General features: G+C 41.9%; 1 protein-coding gene across 1 annotated transcript; it reads left to right on the top strand.

Moving 5' to 3' along the window:
* Window positions 1-280: 280 nt before the first annotated feature.
* LOC311111370 (mucin-5AC-like) lies at window positions 281-19,282 on the top strand (the record flags this gene model as incomplete). Its single annotated transcript, XM_084154087.1, has 21 exons — window positions 281-365; window positions 779-1,443; window positions 11,320-13,021; window positions 13,160-13,386; window positions 13,529-13,700; window positions 13,942-14,189; window positions 14,395-14,578; window positions 14,666-14,858; window positions 15,051-15,229; window positions 15,323-15,392; window positions 15,482-15,612; window positions 15,972-16,006; window positions 16,309-16,477; window positions 16,621-16,719; window positions 16,818-16,858; window positions 17,163-17,285; window positions 17,537-17,635; window positions 17,840-17,968; window positions 18,275-18,314; window positions 18,465-18,588; window positions 18,902-19,282. The coding sequence occupies 21 exons, from the start codon at window positions 281-283 to the stop codon at window positions 19,107-19,109; spliced, it is 4,923 nt and encodes a 1,640-aa protein (XP_084010213.1). The 3' UTR covers window positions 19,110-19,282.
* Window positions 19,283-21,032: the final 1,750 nt, after the last annotated feature.

Below are 21,032 nucleotides of genomic sequence, written 5' to 3'. Positions count from 1 at the left end.
TCTTTTTCCAAAGCTATTGTAATTCCGTGACAGTGGACTGCAAATACGATGAACAAGGTATAAATGGATCCCTAAACAAAAACAAAAACAAAAACACATTAATAATGTTTTCAATATTCCAGTACCCTAAAATATATCTTATCATTTCAGCTTGCACTTGCACCTACAATGGGAACAAATACCCCTATGGGCATGTCATATACGATACAACGGATGGACATAGCAGCTGTATCACAGCAGTTTGTGGGAAGAATGGAACCATACAAAGGGACATGTACCTATGTTCAACTACAAATCCAACAACTTCTATTACATCTCATCCAACACCATCTACAAATGTTCCTACCTCTACATCATCCTCTACAGTGACAACAAATGTTTTCACTTTCTCAACACCAACACCAACTGGTGGGTACCTGAGACTGAGGCTTGAGTGACTAGTGACTAGTATGACTTGGTTATATATCAGAGGAGGCTGATGAAGGGAGGACGACTCATAATAATGAGTGGAAAAGAGTGAATGGAATGGTATCAAACACATGGAAACCAGATGTCTCTGTTTGAGACCATTCCATTGATTCCATTCCAGCCTTTACTATGACCCCGTCCTCTCTGTTTAAAGTGCCACCAGCCAACATTGTTGCATATGAAGTTTAAAAACTACAGCAAGTATCTCTTGTGATCAAAATGGCTGAGGACACTGCTAATTATGCACCTTCAGAAGAAAATATATTTTATTTTTAACTGACTAACTGTAATGTAATCCCTGTATCTATAGAACCAGCCACAACTTCAACAGAGACAACACCGTATCCAACATCCTTTACCACAACATGTGGCTATCCATGTGTATGGTCACAATGGTTTGATACCACATTCCCTACACTTGGAACTCCAGGAGGAGACTCTGAAACCTACAACAACATAAGAGCAGAGGGACACGATATATGTGAGAAGCCAAGCAAGATTCAATGCAGAGCCGAGAAGTACCCAAATGTTAGCATAAGCCAAGTGGGCCAAGTGGTTCTGTGTAATGTTGCAGAAGGTTTGACTTGCAGAAATGAAGACCAGTCAGGCCCATTCCCACTGTGCTTTAACTACCAAGTTCGAGTCCTCTGCTGTGATGAAAATCTTTGCACATCTAAGCCTACAACCATTGCACCAACAACTACAAGGCCACCTATTGCAACAACAACAACTACAACAGAAACCACCTCCACTATATCAACAACCACGTTGACTACAAAAACCCCTAACTGCACAGTTTGTGAGTGGTCACCTTGGTATAATGTGGACTATCCTCAATTTGGTCCTGGGGGTGGCGACAATGAATCAATTAAAAAGATTATACAATCTGGAAAAGATATTTGTGAAAAACCAGTGGATGTCATGTGCCAAGCAGTGCGATATCCAGGGGTCCCATTGTCTGAATTAGGACAGAAGGTAGAATGTAATACGGAGGTTGGACTAATATGCCAGAACAAAGATCAAGGCATTCCTCCAATATGCCTTGACTATGAAATTAAGGTGAAGTGTTGTAAGACTGTGAAATGTCACACTACAACACCAGTACCTAAAAGTACAGCTACTGTCACAACTACAACAATGTCAACATCCACATTACCTACAAGAACAAGTAAACCAATGACAATCACTACTCCTCCAACCTCAACTCAACCTCTAACCACAACTACAACTCCTACCACTACTCCAACACCCACAACTACAATCTTAACATCGACTGCTCCACCAACCACATCAACAACAATTCCTCCCACCACTACTCCAACACCCACTACAAAGACCTCAACATCGACAGCTCCACCTACAACAACAACAACTCAGCCTCCCACCTCTACTACAACTCCAACCACTACTCCTATATTTACCTACTCTACCCCCTGCAGTGGTGAAGAAAGTTGTGTGTGGTCAGATTGGATCAACCTTGGTCAGCCAACCTCTGGATCTGAAGGTGGAGATAATGAATCCATTAAGAACATCATTGCTGCTGGTTATCACATTTGCTCAGTTCCAGAGGCAGTTGAATGTAGAGCAAAACAATACCCTGGACTTCAGATCTCTCAGCTTGGCCAAGACGTGACTTGCAATCCATCCGTTGGACTGATTTGTAACAACAATAAGCAAGGTCTTCTGCAAAAGTGCTTTGATTACGAGATTCGAGTGAAATGTTGTCAATGTGGACCCACAACATCCATCCCAACCACAACAACAACATCAACAGTTCCTCCAACCACAACTCCTACACCCACTACTAAAACCTTAACATCGACAGTTTCATCTACAACAACAAGTCGGCCTCCCACCTCTACTACAACTCCAACCACTACTCCTACATACACCACAACAGGAGTATCAACTACTCCCTGCAGTGGTGAAGAAACATGTGTGTGGTCAGACTGGATCAACCTTGGTCAGCCAACCTCTGGATCTGAAGGTGGAGATAATGAATCCATTAAGAACATCATTGCTGCTGGTTATCACATTTGCTCAGCTCCAGAGGCAGTTGAGTGCAGAGCAAAACAATACCCTGGACTTCAGATCTCTCAGCTTGGCCAAGATGTGACTTGCAATCCATCCGTTGGACTGATTTGTAACAACAATAAGCAAGGTCTTCAGCAAAAGTGCTTTGATTACGAGATTCGAGTGAAATGTTGTCAATGTGAACCCACAACACACATCCCAACCACAACAACAACATCAACAGTTCCTCCAACCACAACTCCTACACCCACTACTAAAACCTTAACATCGACAGTTCCATCTACAACAACAAGTCGGCCTCCCACCTCTACTACAACTCCAACCACTACTCCTACATACACCACAAAAGGAGTATCAACTACTCCCTGCAGTGGTGAAGAAACATGTGTGTGGTCAGACTGGATCAACCTTGGTCAGCCAACCTCTGGATCTGAAGGTGGAGATAATGAATCCATTAAGAACATCATTGCTGCTGGTTATCACATTTGCTCAGCTCCAGAGGCAGTTGAGTGCAGAGCAAAACAATACCCTGGACTTCAGATCTCTCAGCTTGGCCAAGACGTGACTTGCAATCCATCCGTTGGACTGATTTGTAACAACAATAAGCAAGGTCTTCAGCAAAAGTGCTTTGATTACGAGATTCGAGTGAAATGTTGTCAATGTGGACCCACAACATCCATCCCAACCACAACAACAACATCAACAGTTCCTCCAACCACAACTTCTACACCCACTACTAAAACCTTAACATCGACAGTTCCATCTACAACAACAAGTCGGCCTCCCACCTCTACTACAACTCCAACCACTACTCCTACATACACCACAACAGGAGTATCAACTACTCCCTGCAGTGGTGAAGAAACATGTGTATGGTCAGACTGGATCAACCTTGGTCAGCCAACCTCTGGATCTGAAGGTGGAGATAATGAATCCATTAAGAACATCATTGCTGCTGGTTATCACATTTGCTCAGCTCCAGAGGCAGTTGAGTGCAGAGCAAAACAATACCCTGGACTTCAGATCTCTCAGCTTGGCCAAGATGTGACTTGCAATCCATCCGTTGGACTGATTTGTAACAACAATAAGCAAGGTCTTCAGCAAAAGTGCTTTGATTACGAGATTCGAGTGAAATGTTGTCAATGTGAACCCACAACACACATCCCAACCACAACAACAACATCAACAGTTCCTCCAACCACAACTCCTACACCCACTACTAAAACCTTAACATCGACAGTTCCATCTACAACAACAAGTCGGCCTCCCACCTCTACTACAACTCCAACCACTACTCCTACATACACCACAAAAGGAGTATCAACTACTCCCTGCAGTGGTGAAGAAACATGTGTGTGGTCAGACTGGATCAACCTTGGTCAGCCAACCTCTGGATCTGAAGGTGGAGATAATGAATCCATTAAGAACATCATTGCTGCTGGTTATCACATTTGCTCAGCTCCAGAGGCAGTTGAGTGCAGAGCAAAACAATACCCTGGACTTCAGATCTCTCAGCTTGGCCAAGACGTGACTTGCAATCCATCCGTTGGACTGATTTGTAACAACAATAAGCAAGGTCTTCAGCAAAAGTGCTTTGATTACGAGATTCGAGTGAAATGTTGTCAATGTGGACCCACAACATCCATCCCAACCACAACAACAACATCAACAGTTCCTCCAACCACAACTCCTACACCCACTACTAAAACCTTAACATCGACAGTTCCATCTACAACAACAAGTCGGCCTCCCACCTCTACTACAACTCCAACCACTACTCCTACATACACCACAACAGGAGTATCAACTACTCCCTGCAGTGGTGAAGAAACATGTGTGTGGTCAGACTGGATCAACCTTGGTCAGCCAACCTCTGGATCTGAAGGTGGAGATAATGAATCCATTAAGAACATCATTGCTGCTGGTTATCACATTTGCTCAGTTCCAGAGGCAGTTGAATGTAGAGCAAAACAATACCCTGGACTTCAGATCTCTCAGCTTGGCCAAGATGTGACTTGCAATCCATCCGTTGGACTGATTTGTAACAACAATAAGCAAGGTCTTCAGCAAAAGTGCTTTGATTACGAGATTCGAGTGAAATGTTGTCAATGTGAACCCACAACACACATCCCAACGACAACAACAACATCAACAGTTCCTCCAACCACAACTCCTACACCCACTACTAAAACCTTAACATCGACAGTTCCATCTACAACAACAAGTCGGCCTCTCACCTCTACTACAACTCCAACCACTACTCCTACATACACCACAACAGGAGTATCAACTACTCCCTGCAGTGGTGAAGAAACATGTGTGTGGTCAGACTGGATCAACCTTGGTCAGCCAACCTCTGGATCTGAAGGTGGAGATAATGAATCCATTAAGAACATCATTGCTGCTGGTTATCACATTTGCTCAGTTCCAGAGGCAGTTGAATGTAGAGCAAAACAATACCCTGGACTTCAGATCTCTCAGCTTGGCCAAGACGTGACTTGCAATCCATCCGTTGGACTGATTTGTAACAACAATAAGCAAGGTCTTCAGCAAAAGTGCTTTGATTACGAGATTCGAGTGAAATGTTGTCAATGTGGACCCACAACATCCATCCCAACCACAACAACAACATCAACAGTTCCTCCAACCACAACTCCTACACCCACTACTAAAACCTTAACATCGACAGTTCCATCTACAACAACAAGTCGGCCTCCCACCTCTACTACAACTCCAACCACTACTCCTACATACACCACAACAGGAGTATCAACTACTCCCTGCAGTGGTGAAGAAACATGTGTGTGGTCAGACTGGATCAACCTTGGTCAGCCAACCTCTGGATCTGAAGGTGGAGATAATGAATCCATTAAGAACATCATTGCTGCTGGTTATCACATTTGCTCAGTTCCAGAGGCAGTTGAATGTAGAGCAAAACAATACCCTGGACTTCAGATCTCTCAGCTTGGCCAAGACGTGACTTGCAATCCATCCGTTGGACTGATTTGTAACAACAATAAGCAAGGTCTTCAGCAAAAGTGCTTTGATTACGAGATTCGAGTGAAATGTTGTCAATGTGGACCCACAACATCCATCCCAACCACAACAACAACATCAACAGTTCCTCCAACCACAACTCCTACACCCACTACTAAAACCTTAACATCGACAGTTCCATCTACAACAACAAGTCGGCCTCCCACCTCTACTACAACTCAAACCACTACTCCTACATACACCACAACAGGAGTATCAACTACTCCCTGCAGTGGTGAAGAAACATGTGTGTGGTCAGACTGGATCAACCTTGGTCAGCCAACCTCTGGATCTGAAGGTGGAGATAATGAATCCATTAAGAACATCATTGCTGCTGGTTATCACATTTGCTCAGTTCCAGAGGCAGTTGAATGTAGAGCAAAACAATACCCTGGACTTCAGATCTCTCAGCTTGGCCAAGACGTGACTTGCAATCCATCCGTTGGACTGATTTGTAACAACAATAAGCAAGGTCTTCAGCAAAAGTGCTTTGATTACGAGATTCGAGTGAAATGTTGTCAATGTGGACCCACAACATCCATCCCAACCACAACAACAACATCAACAGTTCCTCCAACCACAACTCCTACACCCACTACTAAAACCTTAACATCGACAGTTCCATCTACAACAACAAGTCGGCCTCCCACCTCTACTACAACTCCAACCACTACTCCTACATACACCACAACAGGAGTATCAACTACTCCCTGCAGTGGTGAAGAAACATGTGTGTGGTCAGACTGGATCAACCTTGGTCAGCCAACCTCTGGATCTGAAGGTGGAGATAATGAATCCATTAAGAACATCATTGCTGCTGGTTATCACATTTGCTCAGTTCCAGAGGCAGTTGAATGTAGAGCAAAACAATACCCTGGACTTCAGATCTCTCAGCTTGGCCAAGATGTGACTTGCAATCCATCCGTTGGACTGATTTGTAACAACAATAAGCAAGGTCTTCAGCAAAAGTGCTTTGATTACGAGATTCGAGTGAAATGTTGTCAATGTGGACCCACAACATCCATCCCAACCACAACAACAACATCAACAGTTCCTCCAACCACAACTCCTACACCCACTACTAAAACCTTAACATCGACAGTTCCATCTACAACAACAAGTCGGCCTCCCACCTCTACTACAACTCCAACCACTACTCCTACATACACCACAACAGGAGTATCAACTACTCCCTGCAGTGGTGAAGAAACATGTGTGTGGTCAGACTGGATCAACCTTGGTCAGCCAACCTCTGGATCTGAAGGTGGAGATAATGAATCCATTAAGAACATCATTGCTGCTGGTTATCACATTTGCTCAGTTCCAGAGGCAGTTGAATGTAGAGCAAAACAATACCCTGGACTTCAGATCTCTCAGCTTGGCCAAGATGTGACTTGCAATCCATCCGTTGGACTGATTTGTAACAACAATAAGCAAGGTCTTCAGCAAAAGTGCTTTGATTACGAGATTCGAGTGAAATGTTGTCAATGTGAACCCACAACACATATCCCAACGACAACAACAACATCAACAGTTCCTCCAACCACAACTCCTACACCCACTACTAAAACCTTAACATCGACAGTTCCATCTACAACAACAAGTCGGCCTCTCACCTCTACTACAACTCCAACCACTACTCCTACATACACCACAACAGGAGTATCAACTACTCCCTGCAGTGGTGAAGAAACATGTGTGTGGTCAGACTGGATCAACCTTGGTCAGCCAACCTCTGGATCTGAAGGTGGAGATAATGAATCCATTAAGAACATCATTGCTGCTGGTTATCACATTTGCTCAGTTCCAGAGGCAGTTGAATGTAGAGCAAAACAATACCCTGGACTTCAGATCTCTCAGCTTGGCCAAGACGTGACTTGCAATCCATCCGTTGGACTGATTTGTAACAACAATAAGCAAGGTCTTCAGCAAAAGTGCTTTGATTACGAGATTCGAGTGAAATGTTGTCAATGTGGACCCACAACATCCATCCCAACCACAACAACAACATCAACAGTTCCTCCAACCACAACTCCTACACCCACTACTAAAACCTTAACATCGACAGTTCCATCTACAACAACAAGTCGGCCTCCCACCTCTACTACAACTCCAACCACTACTCCTACATACACCACAACAGGAGTATCAACTACTCCCTGCAGTGGTGAAGAAACATGTGTGTGGTCAGACTGGATCAACCTTGGTCAGCCAACCTCTGGATCTGAAGGTGGAGATAATGAATCCATTAAGAACATCATTGCTGCTGGTTATCACATTTGCTCAGTTCCAGAGGCAGTTGAATGTAGAGCAAAACAATACCCTGGACTTCAGATCTCTCAGCTTGGCCAAGATGTGACTTGCAATCCATCCGTTGGACTGATTTGTAACAACAATAAGCAAGGTCTTCAGCAAAAGTGCTTTGATTACGAGATTCGAGTGAAATGTTGTCAATGTGGACCCACAACATCCATCCCAACCACAACAACAACATCAACAGTTCCTCCAACCACAACTCCTACACCCACTACTAAAACCTTAACATCGACAGTTCCATCTACAACAACAAGTCGGCCTCCCACCTCTACTACAACTCCAACCACTACTCCTACATACACCACAACAGGAGTATCAACTACTCCCTGCAGTGGTGAAGAAACATGTGTGTGGTCAGACTGGATCAACCTTGGTCAGCCAACCTCTGGATCTGAAGGTGGAGATAATGAATCCATTAAGAACATCATTGCTGCTGGTTATCACATTTGCTCAGTTCCAGAGGCAGTTGAATGTAGAGCAAAACAATACCCTGGACTTCAGATCTCTCAGCTTGGCCAAGATGTGACTTGCAATCCATCCGTTGGACTGATTTGTAACAACAATAAGCAAGGTCTTCAGCAAAAGTGCTTTGATTACGAGATTCGAGTGAAATGTTGTCAATGTGAACCCACAACACATATCCCAACGACAACAACAACATCAACAGTTCCTCCAACCACAACTCCTACACCCACTACTAAAACCTTAACATCGACAGTTCCATCTACAACAACAAGTCGGCCTCTCACCTCTACTACAACTCCAACCACTACTCCTACATACACCACAACAGGAGTATCAACTACTCCCTGCAGTGGTGAAGAAACATGTGTGTGGTCAGACTGGATCAACCTTGGTCAGCCAACCTCTGGATCTGAAGGTGGAGATAATGAATCCATTAAGAACATCATTGCTGCTGGTTATCACATTTGCTCAGTTCCAGAGGCAGTTGAATGTAGAGCAAAACAATACCCTGGACTTCAGATCTCTCAGCTTGGCCAAGACGTGACTTGCAATCCATCCGTTGGACTGATTTGTAACAACAATAAGCAAGGTCTTCAGCAAAAGTGCTTTGATTACGAGATTCGAGTGAAATGTTGTCAATGTGGACCCACAACATCCATCCCAACCACAACAACAACATCAACAGTTCCTCCAACCACAACTCCTACACCCACTACTAAAACCTTAACATCGACAGTTCCATCTACAACAACAAGTCGGCCTCCCACCTCTACTACAACTCCAACCACTACTCCTACATACACCACAACAGGAGTATCAACTACTCCCTGCAGTGGTGAAGAAACATGTGTTTGGTCAGACTGGATCAACCTTGGTCAGCCAACCTCTGGATCTGAAGGTGGAGATAATGAATCCATTAAGAACATCATTGCTGCTGGTTATCACATTTGCTCAGTTCCAGAGGCAGTTGAATGTAGAGCAAAACAATACCCTGGACTTCAGATCTCTCAGCTTGGCCAAGATGTGACTTGCAATCCATCCGTTGGACTGATTTGTAACAACAATAAGCAAGGTCTTCAGCAAAAGTGCTTTGATTACGAGATTCGAGTGAAATGTTGTCAATGTGAACCCACAACACACATCCCAACCACAACAACAACATCAACAGTTCCTCCAACCACAACTCCTACACCCACTACTAAAACCTTAACATCGACAGTTCCATCTACAACAACAAGTCGGCCTCTCACCTCTACTACAACTCCAACCACTACTCCTACATACACCACAACAGGAGTATCAACTACTCCCTGCAGTGGTGAAGAAACATGTGTGTGGTCAGACTGGATCAACCTTGGTCAGCCAACCTCTGGATCTGAAGGTGGAGATAATGAATCCATTAAGAACATCATTTCTGCTGGTTATCACATTTGCTCAGTTCCAGAGGCAGTTGAATGTAGAGCAAAACAATACCCTGGACTTCAGATCTCTCAGCTTGGCCAAGACGTGACTTGCAATCCATCCGTTGGACTGATTTGTAACAACAATAAGCAAGGTCTTCAGCAAAAGTGCTTTGATTACGAGATTCGAGTGAAATGTTGTCAATGTGGACCCACAACATCCATCCCAACCACAACAACAACATCAACAGTTCCTCCAACCACAACTCCTACACCCACTACTAAAACCTTAACATCGACAGTTCCATCTACAACAACAAGTCGGCCTCCCACCTCTACTACAACTCCAACCACTACTCCTACATACACCACAACAGGAGTATCAACTACTCCCTGCAGTGGTGAAGAAACATGTGTGTGGTCAGACTGGATCAACCTTGGTCAGCCAACCTCTGGATCTGAAGGTGGAGATAATGAATCCATTAAGAACATCATTGCTGCTGGTTATCACATTTGCTCAGTTCCAGAGGCAGTTGAATGTAGAGCAAAACAATACCCTGGACTTCAGATCTCTCAGCTTGGCCAAGATGTGACTTGCAATCCATCTGTTGGACTGATTTGTAACAACAATAAGCAAGGTCTTCAGCAAAAGTGCTTTGATTACGAGATTCGAGTGAAATGTTGTCAATGTGAACCCACAACACACATCCCAACCACAACAACAACATCAACAGTTCCTCCAACCACAACTCCTACACCCACTACTAAAACCTTAACATCGACAGTTCCATCTACAACAACAAGTCGGCCTCTCACCTCTACTACAACTCCAACCACTACTCCTACATACACCACAACAGGAGTATCAACTACTCCCTGCAGTGGTGAAGAAACATGTGTGTGGTCAGACTGGATCAACCTTGGTCAGCCAACCTCTGGATCTGAAGGTGGAGATAATGAATCCATTAAGAACATCATTTCTGCTGGTTATCACATTTGCTCAGTTCCAGAGGCAGTTGAATGTAGAGCAAAACAATACCCTGGACTTCAGATCTCTCAGCTTGGCCAAGACGTGACTTGCAATCCATCCGTTGGACTGATTTGTAACAACAATAAGCAAGGTCTTCAGCAAAAGTGCTTTGATTACGAGATTCGAGTGAAATGTTGTCAATGTGAACCCACAACACACATCCCAACCACAACAACAACATCAACAGTTCCTCCAACCACAACTCCTACACCCACTACTAAAACCTTAACATCGACAGTTCCATCTACAACAACAAGTCGGCCTCTCACCTCTACTACAACTCCAACCACTACTCCTACATACACCACAACAGGAGTATCAACTACTCCCTGCAGTGGTGAAGAAACATGTGTGTGGTCAGACTGGATCAACCTTGGTCAGCCAACCTCTGGATCTGAAGGTGGAGATAATGAATCCATTAAGAACATCATTTCTGCTGGTTATCACATTTGCTCAGTTCCAGAGGCAGTTGAATGTAGAGCAAAACAATACCCTGGACTTCAGATCTCTCAGCTTGGCCAAGACGTGACTTGCAATCCATCCGTTGGACTGATTTGTAACAACAATAAGCAAGGTCTTCATCAAAAGTGCTTTGATTACGAGATTCGAGTGAAATGTTGTCAATGTGGACCCACAACATCCATCCCAACCACAACAACAACATCAACAGTTCCTCCAACCACAACTCCTACACCCACTACTAAAACCTTAACATCGACAGTTCCATCTACAACAACAAGTCGGCCTCCCACCTCTACTACAACTCCAACCACTACTCCTACATACACCACAACAGGAGTATCAACTACTCCCTGCAGTGGTGAAGAAACATGTGTATGGTCAGACTGGATCAACCTTGGTCAGCCAACCTCTGGATCTGAAGGTGGAGATAATGAATCCATTAAGAACATCATTGCTGCTGGTTATCACATTTGCTCAGCTCCAGAGGCAGTTGAGTGCAGAGCTAAACAGTACCCTGGACTTCAGATCTCTCAGCTTGGCCAAGATCTGACTTGCAATCCATCCGTTGGACTGATTTGTAACAACAATAAGCAAGGTCTCCAGCAAAAGTGCTTTGATTATGAGATTCGAGTGAAATGTTGTCAATGTGGACCCACAACTCACATCCCAACCACAACAACAACATCAACAGTTCCTCCAACCACAACTCCTACACCCACTACTAAAACCTTAACATCGACAGTTCCATCTACAACAACAAGTCGGCCTGCCACCTCTACTACAACTCCAACCACTACTCCTACATACACCACAACAGGAGTAACAACTACCCACTGCAGTGGTGAAGAAACATGTGTGTGGTCAGACTGGATCAACCTTGGTCAGCCAACCTCTGGATCTGAAGGTGGAGATAATGAATCCATTAAGAACATCATTGCTGCTGGTTATCACATTTGCTCAGCTCCAGAGGCAGTTGAGTGCAGAGCTGAAGAGTACCCTGGACTTCAGATCTCTCAGCTTGGCCAAGACGTGACTTGCAATCCATCCGTTGGACTGATTTGTAACAACAATAAGCAAGGTCTTCAGCAAAAGTGCTTTGATTACGAGATTCGAGTGAAATGTTGTCAATGTGGACCCACAACATCCATCCCAACCACAACAACAACATCAACAGTTCCTCCAACCACAACTCCTACACCCACTACTAAAACCTTAACATCGACAGTTCCATCTACAACAACAAGTCGGCCTCCCACCTCTACTACAACTCCAACCACTACTCCTACATACACCACAACAGGAGTATCAACTACTCCCTGCAGTGGTGAAGAAACATGTGTGTGGTCAGACTGGATCAACCTTGGTCAGCCAACCTTTGGATCTGAAGGTGGAGATAATGAATCCATTAAGAACATCATTGCTGCTGGTTATCACATTTGCTCAGCTCCAGAGGCAGTTGAGTGCAGAGCTGAAGAGTACCCTGGACTTCAGATCTCTCAGCTTGGCCAAGACGTGACTTGCAATCCATCCGTTGGACTGATTTGTAACAACAATAAGCAAGGTCTTCAGCAAAAGTGCTTTGATTATGAGATTCGAGTGAAATGTTGTCAATGTGGACCCACAACTCACATCCCAACGACCACAACATTGGCTCCCACAACAACAATGACAACAACTCAGCCACCCTTCACTAGTGTTATTCCTACAACCTCAGTTGTTGTAATAACTGGTGGAACAACCAAACCAACGATTCCACCCACTGAACCCCTTAATTGTTCTTGCTACTTCAATCATACTGATTTCCCCATTGGTAAGTTTTAATTTTCCCCCTTTCCAAGTTTGAAACCTTTTGTACGTTACCATTAATTTAGCCATTATTAATGTTCAATTTGTATGGCATTATACACGTTAAATTTGAAATATTTTAATGCTCCTAAAATACTTTCAGGCTCAAATGTCTACAATGTCTCTGACCATGATGGATGGTGCTACACTGCTTTCTGCAACAAGACTTGTGAAGTAGAAACACATTCTACCAGATGTAATACATCAACTACTCCAGTTCCTCCTACTACACCAACCACTACACACCTTCCAACAACAACAGAAAGACCAACCACCACCACAAAACATCCAACTTTCATACCCTGTGTCTATGAACATCCTCCAAGAAAGGTATTTACTCTGCTATAGATAATAACGTTTGTGGAATCATTCCATAGGAATTATTATTTACAAAATGATGATTTTATTACAAAAATAATTGTTTTATTTCATAGATATTTCCTGTAAGCCTAATATTTTTCTGTGTTTGTAGAACGGTGAAAGCTGGATACATAACCAGTGCACCAATCGAACATGTGCCAACGGGAAAGTTATTAATGAGCATGTACAATGTGAGACTCCGAAGCCTATAGCATGTGAAAATAACTATCCTCCAATCCAAGTGTATGACGAATCTGGATGCTGTTTCCACTATGAGTGTCAATGTAAGTTCACAAAAAAAAGTTTTTTCTTTGTGTCACAAAATCCACTTTAGCTATTGATTTTAGTTCAAAATCTGAAAAATTATACTTACTATTGACTGGTTTCGAGTTATCTAATAGTTACCAGCAGTAAATGTATATGAATGTCTAACAAGGGAAACATATCATCACAGCACTATTAATTCAGCATAAAACATTCCACATCCGTGTGCTTTTAAATGATAATTCTTCTCTTCTTACAAAGGTATCTGCTATGGTTGGGGAGACCCTCACTATGTCACCTTTGATGGAACATACTATGGCTTCCAAGGAAATTGTTCTTACGTCTTGGTCAAAGAAATCCTGCCAAAGTACAACTTCAGTGTTGTAATCGACAATTACTATTGTGATGCCCCAGATGGGCTTTCCTGTCCTCAGTCTCTGACAATTTATTATCAATCTTACGAGATATTCATGACCAAGAAGGACGTTGATGGAGTTTTCACAAGTCTGGTAATTAAAATATCTAAAATACTGAATGTTCAAGACATTTTCATTCATTTTTCATTTAAGAGGAATTAGCTTTTTGATTAGCTTAGATATAAATTAGCTTTCATTTAAGATGGATATACTTCCTCTATGTATTAGATAAAGGAGACAGTTCTAGAATAGTATTGGGTATACAAATATTGAATTATTGTAACCATTTTTGTCTTAGATTGATGTAAACCAGCAACGCATCATCCCAGCATATGAGACCAAGGACTTCCGCATCACAGACAACGGAATTGACACCCTTTTAGTCATACCAGCAATTAATGCCAAGGTGTCTTTCACTGGTCTTATGTTTAGCATATACCTGCCCTGGGACAAGTTCAGTGGCAACACTGAGGGACAGTGTGGTGAGTACAGGTGTTTTACGGTCACTCTGTTACCATGATTACCCCATGATGTCTCATTGTCTAACAATGGTATTCAATATTATTCAGGGACATGTGACAACAACCGGACAGATGACTGTCGCTTGCCAAATGGGACTATCGATTCATCTTGTCCTGACATGGCACACCAATGGCATGTTGCAGACCACAATAACAGTCATTGCACGCCACCACCACCAGAGCCGACACCACCACAACCAACATGCAGCGATCCACCTATTTGTCATCTCATTCAAAGCGAGTAAGTAGCAATTCGTATTTACAAGAAACCTATCTTCTCTGTAGGATCGATAACCTTTCAATCAGAATCATCTCAGTGCCAGCAACTTGACATACTAAAACACGGCAATCATTTGAAAAAGCCTGAAGACAGTACGAAGTGAATTATCATGTTTAAGTATCTACTCTAACTGAAGCGTGGCATCTTTTTAAGGGTCTTTGAGAGTTGCCATAAGGTAATCCCCTACGAGCCATTCCTTGTGGCATGCATCTTTGATGTGTGTCATATGAGTGATGTCAAAATTGGCTGCACCAGCATGCAGACCTATGCTGATGCATGTGCACAAGAAGGAGTCTGTATTGAGTGGAGAAATTATACAAATGGACAATGTGGTAAGTAGATCACTCCTCAAGACCAAAAAACTCAGACAGCCTCTCTATGATGTAGCTTATTAGTTATTAACCTTTTTCTCTCACCCTCTACAGACTTCACATGCGAGAAACCCAAGGTTTATAATGCCTGCGGTCCACAAGTTGAACCAACCTGTAATGCCAGGTATGTATAATGCTGTTGTTGTTCAGTGGATGGGCATAATGATGGGGAAAAGTCTCTCAGGTATTGACACTTTTTAAATATCTCTGCAGGTACAATTTGAAATTCATCCAGACTCAAAATGAGTTCAGTGTCATGGGAGATATACAATTGGAGGGATGTTATTGCCCCAATGGTACCATTCTGATGAGTTCCACTTCAAACGACTGTATCCCCAGCTGTGGTAAGGATGGTTCAATAACAGCATTGTATGATGACGGTGTGGTGACTTACAGTATGGTGCTGTGATAGTAGCTACATCCTGATGACCTTCACTTTGGGAAGCACAAAGTGTTAATTGTTCATTGCTACTGTAATTGTCTTTTGAAAGCTGGTTCAGCTTTTTGTAAAAAAACAACAACAACAAAAAACGGTTTAACCACAGCATTTTTCACAGATACTTCAATGGTGTTGGTTTTGGTTTATATTGATTTATATTGATGTTATCAAGTGCTTCCGGTACATACAGTACATTATCAAAACTAAGTAGTGGAATGTACTGTATTTCAATTACAATGTATTATTTTCTCTTTGGTTCATCAGATGTTTGCCCGTTGCCAAATGGAGAATGGAAAGAGGTAAAATTGTAGTTGAATTTCTCTCACAGGTTTTAGCAGAGAACAGAAACAATTTGTTTCTGATATACACATTAACATCATGTGGGTAGTTCACCTTTGACAATCATGTATAATAATTTATGCAATAGTAATAATAATAATAATAATAACAATAATAATAATAATTTCTTACATTTCTATAGTGCTTTTCTTAGAACCTCAAAGCGCTTCAGTAATGCATGATTCCACACACTGAATGATTCAACTTTGTGCTGGTCGTGTCAATGCAAACCTTGATGAGCTTAAATTGTTCCTCATTGCAGGCTAATGAGACCTGGGTGAGCAACTGCCAGGATTGTGTTTGTGACCCGTCCAGTCTGGGAATCCAATGCCAGCCTGTGGCATGCCAACATCAGCCTCCTCTCACCTGTGATCAGGAGGGCCAAGTTAAGGTCGTAGAAACTGTTGACTGTTGTCAAAAGGACAAATGTGGTGAGTGACTTGTTAGGATAATGTGCTCTATATGTGGGCTTTCTAACATCTCCGTTTAAACATTAACATTTTTGGTGACTACCTAATATATCCAACCAATGTGGCCATTTTAATCGTTTTTAATAGTTGTTTCTTTCTAACAGAGTGTGATGTCAAACGATGCTCTACTTCCAAGATAACTTGTCCAGTCGGATTCGAGATAGAGGCAACTATGGGAGTCTGTTGCCCAACTTATCAATGCTGTGAGTATGCGTCTGCATGTGCTTGAGTGTGCATACCATAGATATCCCAACATGTTAGTTGCTGTATTGAGTGGTTATCCATGTTCTTTGCCCCACAGTGCCAATGGATGTCTGTGTATTTAACAACACTGAATATCAGGTGAGAATGCATTCTATGCAATGTTCATTTTGGCCAGTCCCACCACTTCTACACTATCAACAATTTTGAATGTAACTTATTAAAAGAGGACAATGTTATTTTACTTGCATACATTAATAACAAATGAAGTTAAACTAAACAAATTAAAACCCTCCATAAAGCAATTAGAGGCCTCTATTAGGGTGCCAAAAATATTTTTGGGTCAATCCTTTTATGAGATTAGACAAACATTAGATTAGATAGAACACAAAAAGTGTCTCAATTCATACATTTTCCATTGAAATGTTGCATTTTCTCATTCCAGCCTGGTACCAATGTTCCCGAGGACAAGTGTAAGAATTGTGTGTGTGGTGACAGGGTGGATGCCCAAACCCATCTACATATCATTGAGTGTCAACCTACTGAATGTGACACTCACTGCCAGCAGGTAAGTGATCTCCATTGACACATCTACACCCTTTGGCCTCATATGTAATTCAACCAACTTAGTGTAATATTTGCCGAGTTCTTATCCATGTCAAAATATTATAATAACCCTGATTCATCTGTGTCCACTATTGGGCTACTACTGAATAAGTGTAATTACTAGTGAATTACCTGGATCACACATTGGTATGAGAGAGATCATGTGCACATCATAAAGGTTTTCTCCTCTCTGGGCTGACTTCTTCCTTACAGGGCTATGATCATCAAGCCGTTCCTGGGCAGTGTTGTGGGAAGTGTGTACAGACAAGCTGTGTGGTTATGCTGCCAGATAACACCACACACACTATTCAGGTAAAATAGCATCAGGCAGCATTACTATTTACAATTCGTTAAACATATCAGTCCTATTTCACTTTATTATTTAAAAACACCAACATGTAATTGTACTGTAGCACTAAAGTTTTATGCAAAATAACTATCTTACCAATGATACAGTATATCTTAAATCTTTTGAAGAATCTCCTGTTGATATCTTTCACATTCTCACCTCTACAGCCTGGTTCCGTCTGGATACCATCTGGAGACAAGTGTCTAAAGTTTGAGTGCGTAAAGATTATGGACCAACTCATCACAATGGAGGCTAAGACTGTGTGCCCTGACTTCTACCCAGAAGACTGCATACCCGTGAGTTACAATAACCATCTGTCAAATTATCTGTAGGCCGGGAAGCTGGCCCATTTAAAAACAACTGGACAATGTGCAAAATCATACTCGTGAAATTCAGTTTAAACATGCCCAGTCGCTCAGACCAAGTCCTGTTGCTTAATATGGTAAACCTACTGTGTATTTATGTGAGGTTATAGACACCTGCTGCTTAAAGTGAACCATGCAAGAGCACTGCACTGAAAAACATGTGGAGCCGGTTTGGTAAACGCTACGTCAGTGACTTCAAAATGTTCTTGCTTTTTCTTCCATGTTCTTGTTTTTAAGGGAACTGAAGTCATTGCTCCAGATGGTTGCTGCCATGTCTGTGAGTGTCTTTTTAACACCATCCTTTTTGATGGACATTTGTAAATCATTCTTGCCCTTTATCATGCATTGAAAAAATAATTTTAGCTATTGCCATGGTCCTCAGAATGGTTAACATTAATTTGTTCGAAAATGTCACTTTTGTGTGCAGGTATTCCAATAAATAAGCCATGCAATGTGACAAAGGGCAAAGTGTACCTGGACAGCAATGGCTGCAAGTCTGCAAACGAGGTGGAAGTGACAACATGCGGTGGATCATGTAGCACCTATGCCATGTGAGTATTTTGATAATTCCTGAAATATTTCAAGAACACTAACACATTAATCCTCCCAATAAAGCAGAATTGGGCTGCCTGTCTAAATGCAAACTACAAATTATATTTTCAGTAATATGTTATGTTACAATGGCTGTGTTTGCAAAGGAAGCCCAATTCTGATATTTTGCCCAATTATTGGCAAAAGAGCTCATCTGATTGGTCAAAACATCAGAATTAGGCTGCCTGTGTAAACTCAGTCAATGTTATATAATTACAACTGCTACCATCACTACTTCCACATAATGACATGGCCTCTCGTTTCTGTTTTCAGGTATTCTCTTGAGGCCAACATGATGGAGCGCTCTTGTACCTGCTGTCGGGAAGTATCCACCACCAAGAAGGAAGTGGAGATGATCTGCCCAGACGGGTCAAAGTACAACCACTCCTACATCCACATCAATAAATGTGGCTGCCAGAGGACAGAGTGCGTGACCCCGGAGGAGACCCAGGTCACAAGGTCACGACGCAGGAGAAGATGAATGACTCGCCACTACCATCCCTTTACTGCTTAGATTAGTTCTCTATTCATGTTCAACTTGTTCAGTTTCCTGCAAAGTAGGATAAATAGTTTCTGCTTTTTTGTCTAATTTTGTTTTGTTTTAGCCATTCAAAACACATAAATAAAGTTGGCAATAGGCTATGCATATATACCACGTTCTTGTTTTCATTCCTTTTGAAATTCTGTTGAGAAATATTTGATTGCAGACATCCAGTTCAACAGTGACTTATCCTCTTCCAGACAAACAACCACAATTAAAAGTGTCAAAACACTTATTTAAATTTGAGATGGTGTTAGGTTAGAGAAACTGATCAGTAATCAGAAAGTTGCTGGTTTCAGATCCCTGGCACCACTTCCTACTGTTGTCTTTGAATGGCATATTATTATTATTATTATTATTATTATTATTATTATTTGAGCAACGCACTTAGCTAACCTCTACATAGCTCCAGGGGCAGCACTGTGGCTGACCCTGTGCTCCTCCCTATACAGTACTTAAGACACCATTTCGTATTTGATGGACTAATAATGTAATAAAGTACTTGTCCTAACTCATCTCTCATATTAAATAAAGTATACATGATATAAAATTATAAACATAAAAACCAAGAAGGAGCAGATCACTTAATTTTAACTGTACAAAGTGTACAAAGTATAAAATGTACAAAATGCAAAGGGAAGTACATGGGGCATGTGTGATTATATATAACAAACTGGGTATTGTGCATTATGCACTTAAACAATTTCTTTCAAATGTTTTTGATAGAGTTTGTCAAACTGTGTGAACAGAAATGGGAAGGTTCCCACCTTAGTTGGAGGGAATTATACAACTATTTTGCTATTTGTTTGCTATTATAACCAGTCCTCTGTTACAGATGACTTACCTTACTGATGTTGTAGCCTCACAACAATCAGACAAAAAGTGGATCAATAGACATTCAAATCAAAACTAATATTGCAGAAAAGAGCACTCTGCCTGCTTTATAACATAGCACTTTGTTATACTGACTTGTTTACACCTGGCACAACAAGTGTTGGTGTCCAAAGGAACATTTTGCTAACATCTTTTGGTTAGTTGAGGCTTCAATGGCTCTTTAAAATTAGAAATTCTCTCTGTTTCTTGAAACACCTTACCTGAAACAGAATGATGGAAAATTGAAAATTGGGCCATTCAACAGACCACCACAGTCAAGGCATTTGACAAACATAACATCGATTTCAATCAAAGTCAGTTTAGTGTCAATTGCTATGGACAGGACATTACGGATATTTAGAAGATTATGCCTTGAAGTGCCATAGTGTCAGAGTGGATTAAATATACACTACCGGTCCAAAGTTTTAGAACAGCTACTCATTCAAGGGATTTTCTTTTTTCTACTATTTTCTACATTGTAGAATAATAGTGAAGACATCAAAACTACAAAATACAGAAAATAGCCCTATTTGGTAAAAGACCAGATCCATATTATGGCAAGAAAAGCTCAAATAAGCAAAAAGAAACGACAGTCCAGCATTACTTTAAGACATGAAGGTCAATCAATCTGGAACATTTCAAGAACTTTTAAAGTTTCTTCAAGTGCAGTCGCAAAAACAATCAAGCTCTATGATGAAACTGGCTCTCATGAGGACCGCCACAGGAATGGAAGACCCAGAGTTACCTCTGCGGCAGAGGATAAGTTCATTAGAGTTACCAGCCTCAGAAATTGCAGCCAAATAAATGCTTCACAGAGTTCAAGTAACAGACACATCTCAACATCAACTGTTCAGAGGAGACTGTGTGAATCAGGCCTTTGCGGTTGAATTGCTGCAAAGAAACCACTACTAAAGGACACCAATAAGAAGAAGAGACTTGCTTGGGCCAAGAAACACGAGCGATGGACATTAGACCGGTGGAAATTTGTCC

The sequence above is a fragment of the Coregonus lavaretus genome (genome assembly GCF_964263955.1).
Source record: "Coregonus lavaretus genome assembly, chromosome: 37".
Taxonomy (NCBI): domain Eukaryota; kingdom Metazoa; phylum Chordata; class Actinopteri; order Salmoniformes; family Salmonidae; genus Coregonus; species Coregonus lavaretus.
This window is presented reverse-complemented; position numbering and strand designations above follow the sequence as displayed.